Source organism: Aspergillus campestris, assembly GCF_002847485.1.
Source record: "Aspergillus campestris IBT 28561 chromosome Unknown P168scaffold_8, whole genome shotgun sequence".
NCBI lineage: Eukaryota > Fungi > Ascomycota > Eurotiomycetes > Eurotiales > Aspergillaceae > Aspergillus > Aspergillus campestris.
Window position 1 is genome coordinate 227,123 of NW_020194343.1, and position 16,412 is coordinate 243,534.

Sequence of the window (16,412 nt, forward strand, 5' to 3'; positions counted from 1 at the left end):
AAGTATAGTAAGCGATTATCTCCCAAAACAGCCGAAGGATAAAAGAAGAAAGAATATAAGAACCAACAAGGCTGGCGGGGGGGTTAAGTGAATAAACAAGTAAAAGATGGTAATGTTGATAATAATAAAAGCTTATTCCCCATCAAACCAAACGGAACCCGACGGGTGTCCTTCACCCCTGGATTCCCGAAAATATATACATATGTGTGTATATATTATAACAGGGATCGGATCGGATCGGACGGACATGAAACAGTCTCAACTTTTGACTCTCGTGGATTTATCCATTTTTATTAGTATTTGTTGTTATGGTGAGACGAGGTAAGATATGTCGTTTGATAGGCAGGTAAATCCAGGTACTTATAGGTCAGGTTAGTAGGGAGGGAGGGGGTGGAAGACGGAAAGCTTAAGTACATAGGTACCTAGGTCGGTGGGTAGTTAGTAGGAAATGCTAATTGCTGATGAGGAGGGGTGATATTGCGTATAGTGTAGATGGTTAATGTTGAGGTAATATTGAGGTATATTAGGCGAGGTAGAATGCATTGGGTATCATAAACATAAACTATAGTACACTTAACACCGTGGACTTCAACAGCCCTGCACAGGCTTTTCCTATTTGTCCACCACCATTGGATCACCATTAGAAGCCCCGGCAGCACCAGCAACCACGGGTGTCGACGCAGGCGCACCGCCAGCGCTCTTCGTGTCACCCTCCTTCTTGTCACCCTCCTTTCCTGTAGACTCCTTCCCTGCAGACTCGCCCTCCCCCGTCTCCGTCTCGCCCTCCTTAGGCTCTTCCTTAGGACCACCTAGAAACCGCGCGGGCACTCCCTTTGCAGCCACCCCGACAGGGCCTACGTAGCATCCGAGCATAGGACTCCATTGGTACTTCTGGTCGACGGTGTTGTGGATCTCGCGATACGCGTAGGAGTTGGAGAACGGGAGGGAGGTCTCCTTGTGTCGATAGCGTGAGGGGAGTGATGTGATCACGCAGAGGGAGGATGAGATTTCTGTTTCGTTGTGTTAATTTGTTTCTTTTCAATATGGGATTTGGAAGGAGGAGGCATACTTGTAAGCCGGGGAGGTTTCTTCGCGTTGAAGTAGATGCTGAATTCGCGGCTCTGCGCGGTCTTCTCGTCGAAGTCTTCCAGCACGGTTAGGCACCGGCCGGCTTGTTCAACGACTGCGGGGGGAGCGGGGATTTGAGGTTGTGGTGGTGCCTCTTCGGCTGCCGCAGTTGGCGGATCTGTAACTGTTCCTGGAGATTTGTCGCCTTCAGTTGGTGCTGGCGTGGTTCCTGGAGGAACGGACTGCGCTGGAGTGCCGTCTGGGGCAGCTCCAGGAGAAAGCTTTTCGGGCTCTGTAGGAGTTTCTGCGTTGCGAGGTGCAGCGGGAGCTGTAGGAGCAGGGGCTTCAGTAGTAGGGGCTGCAGGTGCAGGAACTGCGTCTTTCGTCGCGTCGTCAGTCTTGTCTCCCTCAGGAGTAGGTTTTGGCTGTGATTCCGCATTCGCAACAGGCTCTTTCTCCGATGCGGGTTCTTTTGGCGTCTCTTGCGTGTCCGGTTTCTCGTTGTCGACTGTGACCGCTGGTTCGTTCTTATGCTCTTCATCAATGTCCATTCTGTCTGTAATATTTTCTCCCTCTTTCTCGGACTTGTGTGAATCTAGATTCTGTACTGAGCCTTCCTTTAGAGCAGTAGCATCAGACCCGGCAGGTTGGGCTGGTTCCGTTGAAGCATCCTTGGGTTTCGGCGTTGATTCATGGGCAGGTTCTGCAGGGGTATCCGAGGGCTTGGGTGAGTGTGCCTCTTGGACACCGTCCGTTTTTGACGCATCGGTAGGGACAGCCTCAGGCTGCGGGGCTTCCGTCATGATAGCATCCTCGGGTTTTGGCGACTTAGGATTTTGCACATCTCCGTTGGGTGCATCATTAGGGGTGCTTTTAGAAGCCTGTGGAGATCCCGTGGTGGTACCAACCTCTACAAGCTTTTCAGATCCTGCAGAGCCGTCAACAGTGGGACCGGTGTTTGCCCCTGCTGAAACCCCCGATTCTTTTGGAGCATCTTGCGCCTCACTTGGCTGTTGGGTCTGGGAAGCCTCTTGGCCCTGCTTTGTCGAGTCTCCCTCCGCCGGCGTTGAGACAGTAGGATTCTCAGAAGCCGAAGGGGCAGTCTGCGACGGGCCTGGTCCAGTCCCCTCAATACCCGGTTGCCCTGGCACACTCTTGTCCTCCTTTTCCGACTTCTTGCTCTTCTTCCGCGCAGGCTCTTCCTTTTCAGGCTTCGGTGTAATATCGACTTTGCCAAGACGCGTCAAGCGACCATCAGACCAAGTAGCAAGGCCACTCCAGTAGGACATGACCGGACCTTGGAGGCGCCGATTTTGTAGCGCCTCGATTTTGGCCTTTCGCTCCTCCGCCTTTCGCTTCTCCATCTCCTCCCATAGGTTGAGACTCTTGCTGTTAAGCCTCTCGACGCGTTCCGCCTCGGCGAGACGCTCAGCTTGGGTCATCTCCTTGGGCTTGAGATGGGCCTTCCGCTTGGCGGCTTCCTCCATGGTGGCTATCAGTCGAACCCGCTTCTCCTCGCTGTCCTTGAGTCGCGCGTGCGTCAGTTCCTTATTGTGCATTGTCTGCCGGCGGGAAGACGATCGGGTAGGCCCTTCGTCAGGCGTCGGGATCCACGAGATTCGTTCCGACTTCTTCTTGGGCCTGGGGGGCGGCGCTGCTGTGGGTACGGCGGTGGGATCGATCTTGACCTTCTTCCGGGCAATTTTGAAACGGAGGTCCTCCTGGGCGCGTCGCTTCTTCTTCTCAGCTTTCTCCTCCTTTTCAATTTGTCGCTCGCCCTCGTCGTCGTCCGGCCGGGCATTCGGTCCCTGATCGTCATCGTCGGAAGAGGAATCGAGGGCCATATCGTCCTCCTCGCCGCCTCCCGCCTCTATCTCGTCGAACTCTTGATCATCGTCCACTTCTTCGAACAGAAGGGCCAGGTCGTCGTCTGCTTCGGCGTTGAGAAGGGCGGACATGTGACGACCGGCCGTGCTGCGCCTCGAGCGGCCCTTGATGAGCGATTCCACCGGCTCCGCATCCTCCGCCGAGGACGACTGATCTGTCGGATCATCTGCCATGGTTTATGATTGTGACGCGGTATAAACTCGTAGAACGCGAAGAACCAATCGATGTTCGAGGGGGTACCGGGGGAGTGACACCCGTTCGACCTGGGGGGTTAAGTAGTAGAAAGGTGGTACACAACTCAATCCCGTGGCTGCTTGTTGTGTTCAAAATCAAACTTTGAAGAAGACGGTCGATGAAGATGGCATTATATACACATCGAGTGAGGCATTCAAGACGGGGAATGATGACAGGCTTCGGAGCAAACCGAGGGACAGAACGCTGTGGCCAAAAGTGAAAGCCACCAAGGCGGTGTGGAGATTGACGGCAAATGGCTAGGCGGTCTGCTCAGTTACTGGCCTGAGGCATCAATCATGTGTACTTTCGGTTTGCTACGGGGCAATTATTCTTTATTCCACTTGGTTGCTTGTATATATGCATTTTTAACTTCGAGGACAAAGAATCTATGTAGTCGTGGGGCATCGACTTCGCGACCTCCAAGTCCAGGTCCAGGTCCCAGTAAATATTGGGTCAGGTACAAGCATACACATTATCGCGGTACCTGAAATGACGCTGGACTACGGATACTGCTACTACCCATAGCAGCCCAGTGCCTTTCCCTCCGACATGTTCGACAATTTAGTAAACTCTCTTTGAACAGTAGACAAGATGGTGGGATGCATGAAACCGCCATAGAGTGGCAGGGGTCGGCACTGCAGACGGGGAGATGAACCCTTGCCAGGATGGCGACAAAGAGCGCCCAATCCCTCGCGTCTGTGGCCATCGCGATAATATATCCGAAAAGGGGTCCAACATGGTTCTTACCGGACGATCTCACACCATCATCCAATGGGAATTCCGATGTCTTTCCAACGAGGCCGCGTCGATATCCCAAGCCATGCTGTGCCATGCTTGGAGACAGACGCATGCGGTGAGCAATACTATCCAATATCCATCAGCTTATTCCAACGAAACCTGGATAGTTACATTCTGCGTCCCCGTTGTATAAGCCAGAGAGCATGCGCCCCATCGTCCACAGTCCAAGGCCGTGTCAAGCACCGGACGGTCCGCTGGAATGCGGGGTCTAGTTAGTGTTCGAGACGTTTCAAAGGTGCCAATCATTCCCGGTTCTGCGAACTAGAACTAGAGGCCTCCGACGGTCCTTGGGCTGAACGGGTCCCCGTGGATCCTCGATCCCTCCGTGTTTCATCTCAGCTGTACAGGCTAGGTGCTCCTCAGGCCAGATCATCCATTAGTTATACTCTTGCTCACCCGCATATGAAGCGGGTAGGACCCTGATTTGGCCAACTCGGCATTCGTTTTGGAAACTAGGTACGGAGTAGTATCCATTTGATCCTATATGGTAGGGTAGATAGCGTGTTTAGGAATTGGGTTGATAGGATTGAAACTCTAGCTCCACCTGGCTGGAGAGAAAGGTCCTTTGATTGTGTGTTTGCAACCTCAGGCAGAACTGTACATTTCCATGATGCAGCTTACTATGGTCGTTGATCTCCTGATCCCGAACAGGGTCTGATTCGGATGGATCGTGTCGGAGAAAAACCACTATACCCACCGATTAGTTAGTTTATGAAATTGTCCGATCATCATGTCTGAATAATATGGATGGATCTAACAGTAATAGGTACCTATATATTCAGCTGGACAGTAAGTGTATGCCGATGTCCCTGGCTATCCACTTCCGTACAGTTTATTACCGACTCGTCAGATATACCATGGGCGGTATCAGCGACATAGGATGACCTGTCTGCAAGTCAGAATGATGGTGGAGGGAGAAACTAAGGCAGTCATATCAACATAAGCATACCATAACCATCATTCTCACTATCATCATCTGCTTCTGTCCATGGCAGTGCGAGTATCTGCATGAACATAGAATATAGTCGGTGTAATCCCAGTACAGAGAACCACTAGTAAACCCACCCACCAACCAGATATGACGTGCAACCTTTGTCGGGTCCGGGAATAAACAGGTCCTCAGGCTCTCATACTGACTAAGTCCTCTTCCTCTCTTCCTCTCTTCCTCTTCCTCTCTCTTCCTCTCTCTTCCTCTGTCTGTCTCTCTCTCTCTCTCTCTCTCTCTCTCTCTTCTCTCCCCCATCCTCCTTGTTCTTCTTTCATCCTCCCTTATACTATTTATATTCTTTTTCCTTTTTTTCCTTATCCTTTTCTTTCCCTGATTTTTCTACTTTGCATTCCCCCCTTCTTCCCCTCTTCTTTTACTTATCGCATCTTCTTCTTTTCATCTGTTCGAATAATTCGCTTTGATCCAATTAGAGATACTCTTTTTGCCTTCTATCTCCCCCCGGAGCTCGCGCAAATTCGGTTCTTTCCAGCCACCTTAGTCCCACGATATTCGATCGTTTTATCGTCACGTCGTTTTTTTTTTCTGGCTGGATTTGACAAGGACTGTCTACTTGCGAGCCGACTCGGGTGGTCGAGTGATTAATCTTAGTTTTTGATTGCTTAATCCTGTCGCGGACCTGGTTGGATTTGCACACGAGCCCGAATCCATCCTCCTCGGTATTGAGTACCGTTTATGCCTCAACGGACGGCAGTCCCTACGATCGTCATACCCCCGACAATTCTCGATCGCTGTCCCAGCTTACGTATTGGTTTTACCTGACACCCACCGCTTGACCCCGCCAACGAGCGTTTCATCTCCTGGCCTCGACGCACAAAACGATTCCTGTCGGTCCTCCATCGCCATCGGTCACTCATTTGCCTGTCATCTGGGGGCCTTCTGTGGGCGCTTCCTCACACCCGACCTCCAAATTCGAGAGAATTTTGTTTTGTCAACACATGGTTGTCTCGGGGCAAATTGCCGATTAAGCCGACATCTGCCTGTTTTTGACCCACCACAACCCCGAAGCTAGACTTCCGCGTTCCGAACCAGTTTCTCTAGAAAATACGTGCCCACCCACCTGAGGTGGAAGGATATAATCTGTAATGTTACCTGTGTCTCGACCCGAGGGCCATATGAGCCTCAACTATATTCCCACGACCCAGCCCATGTCCGGGACCTCCACGGGGCGCAGCTCGCCCAGTGATCTGTCGGCCTCCGCCGTCAAGTCGCCGTTCGGATCCGCCAACAGCCTGAATGGCGCCGCCGGTTCAATTGGAAGCGCGAGAATCGGGGCTGGATCCCCTTCGCACGGTGATATCGGAGCTCGCTTGTTTTCGAAACGGTAGGTCTTCCCTCCACTTTTCTATTTTCATTATGATCCTCGATAGTCGACTGACCGACTTTTCACTGGCAGAGCTCGAGAGATCCAAGCAGAGGAAGGTGTCGCTCCGAGCATCTGGGGTCCCCCGACTAGTGGCCACTCCACCCCCCTGCGTGAAAATATCCCCGAATCCCCGAGTCAGGAAGGATTCCCAGATCTGGTCCCGACATCGAGCGGGCCGGTGGGTAGCTCTGGTCGGAGGGCGAGGGCCGGTACGGTCCCCTCGAGATTTTCGCCCGTGAATTCCCTCAGTGAGGCGAATCTGCAGCAGCCCTTCCTCTCTCAATCCTCCCGACCCACGCCGTCGACGAGCCCCTTCCGCCCTTCCGGTGTGCTCGATGCCGGTGTCAAGCCCGGACCCGCGGCGGGCGGCAACGGGTCCGGCTCTCTGTCGCGTCTGCGTGCCGGTTCGATGCCCCAGAGGTCCAACTTCCTGGGATCTTCCAGCCCCTTTGGTCACTCCCTGTTTTCGACCAACTGGTCCACCGGCCGCGAGCGAGCGACCACCCTCACGAGTATCCGGTCTTCCGAGGGTCCCGCCTCCCCGAGCCAGTCGTCCTTCTCGCGAGACGGTCTGACCGATACCGATGTGAAAACGCTGGATTACTTGGGTCTTGCGGAGCCCCCTCAGCACGGACAGGGCCTCGTGCGACCCCCGATGGACGTCCTTCTTCAACAGCAGCAGCAGCAGCAGCAGCAGCAGCAGCCGTCTTCTTCCCTGCCACCATTGTTGGCTGAGCTGGCCATGATGAAGAATAACAACCGGATCCGGTCCTACTCCGTCAATGCCAAAGAGAAATACGCGGATGACGAGGATTTGGAGTATGAGAACCGCTACTCGCAGATCCCCTCCGGCTCCGTCACGCCGTCCGCGGCGGCTACTGCGGCCCAGTTGGCTGCGACCCAGGCCCAGATCCACCAGCACAATCTCGCCGTCCAAGCGTTCACCAACCATCCGTCGATCAATCGCCCTCGTGCCCGGACGGCGGGGATTCTGGAGGCTCCTCCTCAGCGCTCGTCGATCCGGAACTATCTCGCCACCCCTTCGCGCCTCGAAAATAGCTTCAGCGCGGCCGATCTGAACATCGCCGAGCACGGCGAGTACGATGAACTGTCCGAGGCGGTGCAGTTGCTGCAGCTGGGAGGCGGTGCGCCCAACATGGGCATGCGGTCGGCCGGCGAGATGATCGACGACAGCAACCAGGACGGCCCAACCCGCGCTTTGTGGATCGGCAGCATTCCTGTCTCCACGACCGTGACCTCCTTGGAGGCGATCTTCAGCATGTATGGCAAGATCGAATCCACCCGTGTGCTGACGCACAAAAACTGCGGCTTTGTCAACTTCGAGCGCTTGGAGAGTGCCGTCCAGGCCAAATCACTGCTGAACGGCAAGGAGATCTTCCCCGGTGCGGGCCCCGTCCGCATCGGATATGCCAAGGTCCCCGGTACCTCTGCGTCTGGCACGCCCGGGGCCAATGGTCTCCAGTCTTCTCCGACCCCCGATTCCCACGTCAAGGGCGACAGTGTCGAACGTTCCGAGGGCGGGGCCGGTGTGCCGGAGATTCCTGCCCTCCCCGACCTCCAGCCGGAGATGGTGCAGATCGTCAAGGAGTTCGGAGCGACCGAGGAGGATGCGCTGAACATCACCGCCAGCATCCAAGGGGCCATTGCCTTCCGGGCCTTTGAGGACGAGATCCCCCCCGTCCCGGAGCCCAGCCAGACGCGGATCTTCGATGCCCCCCGCCTCCGTGACATTCGCAAGCGGATCGACAACGGAACGTGCCCGCCGCAGGAGATCGAGGAGATTGCCATCGACATGCTCCCGGAGATCGCGGAGCTTGCCTCAGATTACCTCGGCAACACGGTCGTCCAGAAGCTCTTCGAGTATTGCTCGGAGTCGACCAAGGAGCAGATGCTAATGCAGATCGCCCCGCACATGGCGGAAATCGGCGTCCACAAGAACGGCACCTGGGCCGCTCAGAAAATCATCGATGTCGCCCAGACGCCGGCCCAAAAGCAGCTGGTGGTCGATGCTCTTCGCCCGTACACCGTTCCCCTCTTCCTCGACCAGTACGGAAATTACGTGCTGCAATGCTGCCTTCGCTTCGGCGCTGGGTTCAACGATTTCATCTTTGAGACCATGCTCAGCCGCATGTGGGAGGTGGCCCAGGGACGATTCGGCGCCCGGGCCATGCGAGCCTGTTTGGAAAGCCACTACGCGACCAAGGACCAGCAGCGCATGCTCGCCGCCGCGATCGCTCTCCACAGCGTGCAGCTCGCCACTAACGCCAACGGCGCTCTGCTGCTGACTTGGTTCCTGGACACGTGCATCTTCCCCCGCCGTCGGACCGTTCTTGCGCCGCGACTGGTCCCTCACCTGGTTCCGCTGTGCACCCACAAGGTCGCCTACTTGACCGTGCTCAAGGTCATCAACCAGCGGAACGAGCCCGAGGCTCGGGAGATCGTCCTGAAGGCGCTGTTCTTCAGCCCCGGCGATGAAGTCCTGGAGAAGATCCTCAGCGACCAGACGTCGGGGGCCACCCTCATCTTCAAGGTTCTGACCACGCCCTTCTTCGACGAATCCATGCGTGCCGAGGTGGTCAAGAACGTGTCCAAGGTCCTCACCAAGTTGAAGGCCACCCCCAGCCAGGGCTACAAGCGCCTGATGGACGAAGTGGGGCTGTCTTCCCGGAGTAGTGGTCGGGATAACCATCACGGACGGGATCACGGAGCCCACGCGTCCAACTCGGAGAAGCACTCCCACCGCGCCAACGCCCGGCAGGGAAACTCCGGGTTCCCCACCCAGCCGGCCGTGGAGCGGCAATACAACGGGCAATTCGTCCCGGGCATGCTCCCTCCGAATCTGGACGGCGTTCGCGGCGTGGGGTCCGAGCCACCCGCCGCCTCGCCGTATGATCCGTACGCTGTCAACGGCTTGAACGGACTTGGTGCCTCGGGCACTCTAAACTCGCTGAACGGCATCGGCGGGGCTGGCTTCAGCCAAGATCCCTTGATGTCTTTCAATCCCCAGCAGGCCCAGCAGTATCAGGCCTACGTCGCTGCGCAAGGCCGCGGCGTCTCGCCTTCCGGTCTCTACCCACCTCTGACCAATCCCGGCTACGGCTATCCCGGCGGATCGCCCGAGAACCTCCGGTCAATCCCGAGCCAGGCTCCTCCGGCCCCGATGAACCCGGGCCCCGTGCTCAACCAACCGCCCTACGCACCGCAGCAGTTCAGTCCTGTGATGGGCGCATCCCAGATGTATCAGTACCCTCCGTTCTATTCGCAAACCCAGCCGACCCAAGGACAGTCCGCTGGGGGACGTCGCGGACGAGTAAGTTCTCCCTTTTCGACTGCATGACAATCGGAATATCCCGCTAATATCTGCCCAGCGATGAAGTGACGCACGAAACCAATTTTTTTCTTTAATTCGAATTTGACTTCCATTTTCTGTATAAAGTTTTCTGTCTGTCATTCGATTTCGATATGTGCCCCATTCAACTTGTCCGGGAGGGTACAGGGAGAAAGTAGGATGGTTTTTTCAAAGTTTATATGCACGAAACGAGCCTTATTAACGCCTAGAACGACGCTGGATCGTCTTGGAAAGAAAATGGGGGTGAGAGAGAGCGCGGAAAGCGATAGGAAGCGAAAAGAAAAGTGATCCGGTTTTTTATATGTTTTATTCTTGAAATGCATGGGGGTGTCGTCAAAAGGGGTTCCTTATTTATTCATTTATTCATTATCATTATTTTTTGGATGAGTAGATGGATGGGTATGAGAGTCTTTTATTGAAGGTTCTGATGAGTATAAATGAGTATGAGTATGAGTATGGATTGCATGTATGTATGGTTAGCAGTATTAGAGTCAATGGTCCATGTCGAACGGTACTCCGTAGTATACCATAGATATAGTGTAGTATTCAAATGACCCAAATGGCGAGCGAAAGGAACTCCAGAATAGTACTCTACCTGTAAATAAAGACAAGTCCTATAGACAATATCATGCTAATCTCAATCAACAACCTATTTATACAAACAGACAGGAGGAAAGTAAGTCCGCATCCGGTCTATCTTCATCTTCAATCATCTTCTTATCTGATATCAAATCGACATCTATACATATGATACACATATCGATATAAAAACACAATCAACACAACAATGAATGAATGATGACGATGATGATGATTAAAGAAATATCCACCTCCCCCGCCATCCTCTACCACAACGAACAAGACACGATTTTCCTAATCGATATTCCTACTTCTATAGCGCTTGCGCAGGAGCTTTCATTTCAACAACTACAACATCAACATCAACAATATCCCCAACAGCCCTCTCCACAAACACAACCACAACCACAATTATCAAGAAGACCACCCCCCAAAACCCTCCTCTCCACCAACCCCCTAACCAAACCATACACAACACCAGAACCCAAAACCCCCGCCGCCAGAAACAGAGTCCTATCGCGCATTCCTCCCGCGGAGAGAATCTATCATGGGGAGGTTATTGCGCCGGTTGTGCAGCGCGCGATGCGTGAGTTGGGGGGGCGTTTGGGTGAGGGTGAGGGTGGGGGTGCTGAGTGGTGTTTGGAGCGGCGGATTCCAACTGTAACGAATACTGTCCAGGCGGATGAAGATGAGCAAGCCGTGGCGCATTCCCGGAAGAGGAGACGCGCTGCTGCTGCTGCTGCTGCTGCGCATGATGACTGCCAGTGCGGGTCTCTGGGGCAGGGAGTCGAGATTGGGGCTGAAGACCCGCCGTTAATTCTTTCCCCTGGAGTGAATGCGTTCGGGTCTGGTGGGGACGTTAGGGGTGTGTTGGTGAGGAATACTTCCGCTGTGGAGGCTGCTTTGAGGGTTGGGTGTGTGGGTGGTGCTCCTTCTACTGCTACTACAGCTCCTTCTCCTCCTCCTCCTCCTCCTCCTACTACTACAACTCGTAGTAATACTACTATTGACGGTGATGATGGTACCAAAAAGCACACCCACACATACACAATCCCACCCTCATCCACCTTCCTCCTCACGCACCTCCCTCTCTCAAACCACCACCACCACCACAACAACCCCCCATCCCCGGCCTCCATCCCACCCAAAAATTCAACTTCATCCTCCTCGACCCGCCCTGGACAAACCGCTCCGTCCACCGCAGCGGACACTATCATACCCAGGCTTACGCCGACGGTAACAGCTTAACGGGGTATATACAGTCTGTTCTTCAAACACACCTATTACAACCCTCTTCTCCGAAGGACTATGCCCAGAATCAGAATCAGAAGCACAACAAGAACCAGAAAACGCCATCCCTCGCCGCAATCTGGACAACAAACTCGTCCAAAGCGCGCACCGCAGCACACGCAGCCCTAGCAGGCGCGGGCCTTGTCGTCGTCGAGGAGTGGATCTGGGTGAAGATTACTACGGCTGGTGAGCCCGTCTCGCCGGTCGATGCGCTGTGGCGGAAGCCATATGAGGTGCTTGTTATTGGCTGCTGTCCTGGTTTTCCAACAGGTGATGTCTCTAGGGATGATTATGGTTCTGCTCACTCTGCTCGAGCTGATGATCCTGCTTTGAATGGTGGTAACGATGGCATCAAACGCCGCGTGATAGCAGCCGTCCCAGATGTGCACTCGCGAAAACCCAATCTTCGGGAGTTATTTGAGAGGGTTTTCTTCAAAGACCATGAGTATGCTGCGATGGAGGTGTTTGCGCGCCATTTGACGGCTGGGTGGTGGGCTTGTGGGGATGAGGTGGTGAGGTTCAATGAGGATGTTTGGTGGTGTGCTGCTGCAGCTGGTTTGGATGATTTATAGCTATAGCCTATCGTATCTGGGTGTGTATTGTATGGATGGATGACAATGATGGAATTACAAGATTGGTGGGTAGGAGAGATAGATGCTCTCCTTCTCATGCATAGCAACATTCATTTCCTTTCCTTCCCTCTCCTCCTTTTTAGAAAGAAAAAAGGAACAAGAAAAAAAGAAAGAGATCAATCAAAAACAGCCCCCAAACTAACCAAACTAAACCTCAAATCCGGATTCCCACCATCCGCCTCCGTCTTCAAAAAGCGTCTCACCCCCAACCCCAAAGCCCTCTCACTCAACGCGTCCTCCCCATCCTCCAACTGCCCCCTCTCCAACGGACCCTTCCTTCGCCCATCCAACTCCCACAACCGCCCATCCTCGCCCTTCACAAACGCCACAAAGTGCAAGTCCACGTTATCCTCCGCCCCAGGCGCAGCGGTGTCGCCCAGACGCGCGGCGTCCGCGTGCGCGCTTTCCAGCGCCTTGCTCTCGTAAAGCAGGTCTGCGCGGGCTACAGGCGGGAGAGGCTCCGCCTCGCGGAGGAGCGAGTCCAGTGCGGACCCGGGGAGAATGTGGCGGCGGGGTTCGCCGTTGGAGACGGAGTGGAGGAGGCCGATGAGACCGCAGGCGTTGCGGATGGTTTGCTTGAACCAGGTTACGGGTTCGGAGGGCCCGCTGCCGGTGTATTCTGCGAGGGGGGCGTCTTCGGTGCGTCGGCCGGCTTCGTAGGTGGGGGAGACGGGGAAGACGAGGAGGAGGGCGTGGGAGGGGCGCGGGACGAGCGCGAGGAGGTCGGGCTCGTCGATGGAGAAGACGTCTGTGAAGCCGAGGGTTGGGGGGAGGCCGAGTTGGTGCACGAGGTGGGACATTACTTCGGGGTTGTTTTCTGGGGGTGTTAGTTCGGTTTTGGTTTTGGTTTTGGGAGGGGTGGATGGGGATGGATTACCGAGGGGCACGAAGGCCTTGCTGGTGTTGGGGACGTCTGGGTCGCTCATTTTGGGTGGTTATTGTGGTGTGGACTGTGATGAGATGAGATGAGATGTGGTTGATGGTTAGTTTATTGTAGTGGTGAAGAGTGAGGGGTTGCGGGCTGGAGGCGGTGCGGGGAGTTTGGCATTACGTAGTTGTCTACAGTAGCTCACTAGTGAGGTATATTCATATACTCTAACAACATCAAATATTGCTGTGCAATGAGTATTTATATGGAAGAGCCTATATTGAATAGGTTGAATTGTATTTCTCTGGCATATAGATAGTTTCCTCTCCTATTGGGGCAACTCGCATAGGGTCAGTAATCTCATATGGATATCCCATTGCCCTCGTCGATAGTCTCTTGCACATAGATATATTTGGCAGACTGATGCCCTGGTTGCTGTTATCCTGGCTTCCATTCTCTGAAGCCAGTCCTAGCAGTACGCGGGCAGGGGATTCCTTCGCAATGACAGCAATCCTTCCCTTTTGATTTCGGTTCAATACTGGCAATGCATGCCATGCGAAATATGCAAAGTAGTCACGCTCGATCCAGCGAGCTAGTTATCGACATAGAGTATAATTCCGCAATTTCAACCACAACCGTAGTAAAGCAGTGTCGGACCGCCGTGAAGCATCAAGCTGTAAACGCAGTGGTCGAGATTCAAGTCGAACTCTTATCGTTACCACCACTCGAACCATGCATCTAAACACATCGATATTAGCTAGGCCCTGTACAATACTCGGGGGAAAAAAAGCAAGAAGACTAACCGCCTCAGCAAATCTCACCCACTCCTCAACCCCCCTAACAAAAGGGTCATCGGCTGCAGGCATAAACTCATGCCCCCAAACCATGACATCCTGAAACGTCGCCTGTTTCTCTAGAACCTTGACAGGTTCTTCTGGTTCGGCTTCATCCGTCTCCATCACTGTATTGTTCTGCGCCGGGCGAATTGTCCGTTCCGTTGGGGTCGCGACGACGCCTTCGTAGCCCTCGGGGACGGCAACGCGTCGACCTCGGAGTTTACGGCCACGGAAGTATGCGGTTTGACTGTTTTGATCTGTGTATTGTAAGTATTAAAAGAACGATTGACACGTATAGAAGGTTTATGTACCTTTTTCATCAGCCACAGGACTCCAATACCGGCCTATCGACTTCACGGCGCCATTGTGGTGGATGCGGCAGGGGAGGACATTGGGTGTGCAGCATGTGGTAGCGGAGTCAGCTCCTGACTCCGAGGATTGTGTTTTCGGCTGAATGGCGAACATGATGGTTGTGCTGTGGTCTGGTGTTTGTCGATGAAGATCGCAGAGTTGAATCTGGGGCAGACGCGACGAAGGCCGCGTTAAGTGCCGGCGCCATTCCGTTTTGGGTAATATTTTCATGGTCGTGTCTATTGACTGGTATGTATTGTATCAACTGGGAAATCGAATACAATATGAATTGATGCAATGTTTCAATGGATATTCAAGTCTCCAGTTTGATGCAGGTTAGTAGCTTAAAGTCAAATTACTGCTGCTCAAATGAAAGTCCGCAAATCAAGAGAATACAATCTACCTCAAGATACAAACTACTAAGTTACTCCTACTAGTAGACCAATTCAATGTCAATATCAATTCATCGCCAATATTATGTACGAACGATTTACTGCAACGAGCATATAAAAGAAAAGAAACCAGACGCATCTACAACCCCGGAACCTTGAAATCCTTGTAACCCCATTTTTCGGTAACCTCTCTCCTGGGCTTGCGCGGTTGGGTTATCGGCTTGCGAGACTCGAGCTTGCCCTGCACCATCAATGTCCGGAATCGATCGTCCATAAGGTTGCCTTCCGGCTTCAGCATGCGCAAGGAATCTTGCAGCTCGTCCGGCAGCACCACCTCAAGATGCTTCTCGGGGACCCTGGCACAACGTTAGTGGGAAACAAGCGTGAGGGATTGATAAGAGACACGTACGGGATCTTTCCTCCCAAAGGTCGTCGTCGCAGGACGGTATCATCGCCTTCTGATTCGTCGCTGGAGTGTTGGGCATGGTACAGCTCTCTCTGCTCGGCCGTCACCTCGCCGATCGCCGCCTGGGCAAGCTGGTCTTCCTTCTTCTTCATCTGGGCCTCCCATCGGGCCTTGCGCTCCTCCTCCTTCCGCTTCTTGATCTTATTCCTCTGGGTCTTGGTCTTGCGCTCGGGCCGCTTCTTGTTCAGCCATTCCGGCTTCTCGTATTCGCTCTCGAACCCTTCCCAGGCACTCTCGTCGTCGGACTTGGCCTCGCCGTTATCGTCCTGGGCCTCTTCGATCATGCGCTGCTTTTCTTCCTCCTTGCGCTCCTCCTCCAGGCGCTTCTTCTCATCGTCCACAGCCTGCTGACCCTTCTCCTGGAGAAGTCGGTCCCAGTCCTCAAAGGACGGGTTGTAACTGACACCAGCGCCCGGCGTGCGCACAGCAGGAACCGGCTTGCCATTAGCGGCGAGGGAGGTGGGCGCGCGCTTTATCGTAACAGGAGCCACCTTGGCCTTGGGCTTCGGCAGGTAATCAAACTGAGGGTCCTCCACTGCTGGCGTTTCATCTTCGATCTCCGCCCAGGGATCGTACAGCTTGTTCGTGGTGAGGTTCACAGGCTTGTTCTCCTTGGCCACCTGCTTCAGGCGCAGCCAGTCCTTGCGGGTCACCCAGTCGCTCTTCTGTCTCTTGGTCTTGGGCTCGATCACTCCGTCCGTCACCTTGGAGTTCACCCGCTTGCGAGAGTCGACGGCGGGAATGGCTGATCGCTTGGATAGAATCTCGTCCATCTTCAGCGGCTTGTGCTGCTTCTCGTAGGCCTTGCGGATCTCCGCTGCGCCGGACTTGTCGATTGTGAACAGTTCATCGGAGGGCTTCTCTGCCAGGACACCACTAAGTATCACATAGCGCATCAGTTTCTGTCCGTATCGCAGTAAAGATCAATCTTCATACCCTTTGATTTCTTCATCCTTCAACAGCCGTAAACCATCCTGAACCTCGTCAATATCCACATTTTTCCTCCAAGCCTTCTTGCCCTTTCGAGAAGGCTGGCTATATTGCTTCGGAGCAGTAATTTGAGCAGACATCGTGGTAGATATCCACCGTAGAGTTCAGCGGAATTGATGTGCTTTCTGCTTCTTTTTTTTAGAAGAAAAAAAAAAGCCCGATAACGCTATCACCGATTTCGACCAAAAATCTGGATCTGCTTATCTAAGCCCGCGCGGGGCGACAAACTCGCGGCTCCGGCGCCTGGAGCGGCTAGTGGTCACGGACTTCGCATCAGAT

General features: G+C 53.9%; 5 protein-coding genes across 5 annotated transcripts; 1 reads left to right on the plus strand and 4 right to left on the minus strand.

The window, feature by feature from the left end:
• Window positions 1-527: 527 nt before the first annotated feature.
• On the minus strand, window positions 528-3,340 carry P168DRAFT_291143 (putative signal transducer). Its single transcript, XM_024837352.1, has 2 exons — window positions 1,070-3,340; window positions 528-1,010 (listed from the first exon to the last, which is right to left on the minus strand). Exons 1-2 carry the CDS (start codon window positions 3,126-3,128, stop codon window positions 613-615), a joined length of 2,457 nt encoding a protein of 818 aa, XP_024691557.1. The 5' UTR covers window positions 3,129-3,340; the 3' UTR covers window positions 528-612.
• Window positions 3,341-5,964: 2,624 nt separating this feature from the next.
• On the plus strand, window positions 5,965-9,793 carry P168DRAFT_174773 (putative RNA binding protein Jsn1). Its single transcript, XM_024832912.1, has 3 exons — window positions 5,965-6,317; window positions 6,390-9,690; window positions 9,757-9,793. The coding sequence occupies exons 1-3, from the start codon at window positions 6,079-6,081 to the stop codon at window positions 9,757-9,759; spliced, it is 3,543 nt and encodes a 1,180-aa protein (XP_024691558.1). The 5' UTR covers window positions 5,965-6,078; the 3' UTR covers window positions 9,760-9,793.
• Window positions 9,794-12,174: 2,381 nt separating this feature from the next.
• On the minus strand, window positions 12,175-13,232 carry P168DRAFT_270871 (ubiquitin carboxyl-terminal hydrolase). The gene is made up of 2 exons (XM_024835233.1): window positions 13,108-13,232; window positions 12,175-13,047 (listed from the first exon to the last, which is right to left on the minus strand). Exons 1-2 carry the CDS (start codon window positions 13,154-13,156, stop codon window positions 12,347-12,349), a joined length of 750 nt encoding a protein of 249 aa, XP_024691559.1. The 5' UTR covers window positions 13,157-13,232; the 3' UTR covers window positions 12,175-12,346.
• A 154-nt stretch (window positions 13,233-13,386) lies between these two features.
• Window positions 13,387-14,422, minus strand: P168DRAFT_328067 (ribonuclease H2 subunit C). Its single transcript, XM_024841311.1, has 3 exons — window positions 14,246-14,422; window positions 13,902-14,191; window positions 13,387-13,836 (listed from the first exon to the last, which is right to left on the minus strand). Exons 1-3 carry the CDS (start codon window positions 14,397-14,399, stop codon window positions 13,795-13,797), a joined length of 486 nt encoding a protein of 161 aa, XP_024691560.1. The 5' UTR covers window positions 14,400-14,422; the 3' UTR covers window positions 13,387-13,794.
• A 314-nt stretch (window positions 14,423-14,736) lies between these two features.
• On the minus strand, window positions 14,737-16,257 carry P168DRAFT_255035 (ribosome biogenesis protein NOP53). Its single transcript, XM_024834435.1, has 3 exons — window positions 16,080-16,257; window positions 15,087-16,019; window positions 14,737-15,033 (listed from the first exon to the last, which is right to left on the minus strand). Exons 1-3 carry the CDS (start codon window positions 16,211-16,213, stop codon window positions 14,817-14,819), a joined length of 1,284 nt encoding a protein of 427 aa, XP_024691561.1. The 5' UTR covers window positions 16,214-16,257; the 3' UTR covers window positions 14,737-14,816.
• Window positions 16,258-16,412: the final 155 nt, after the last annotated feature.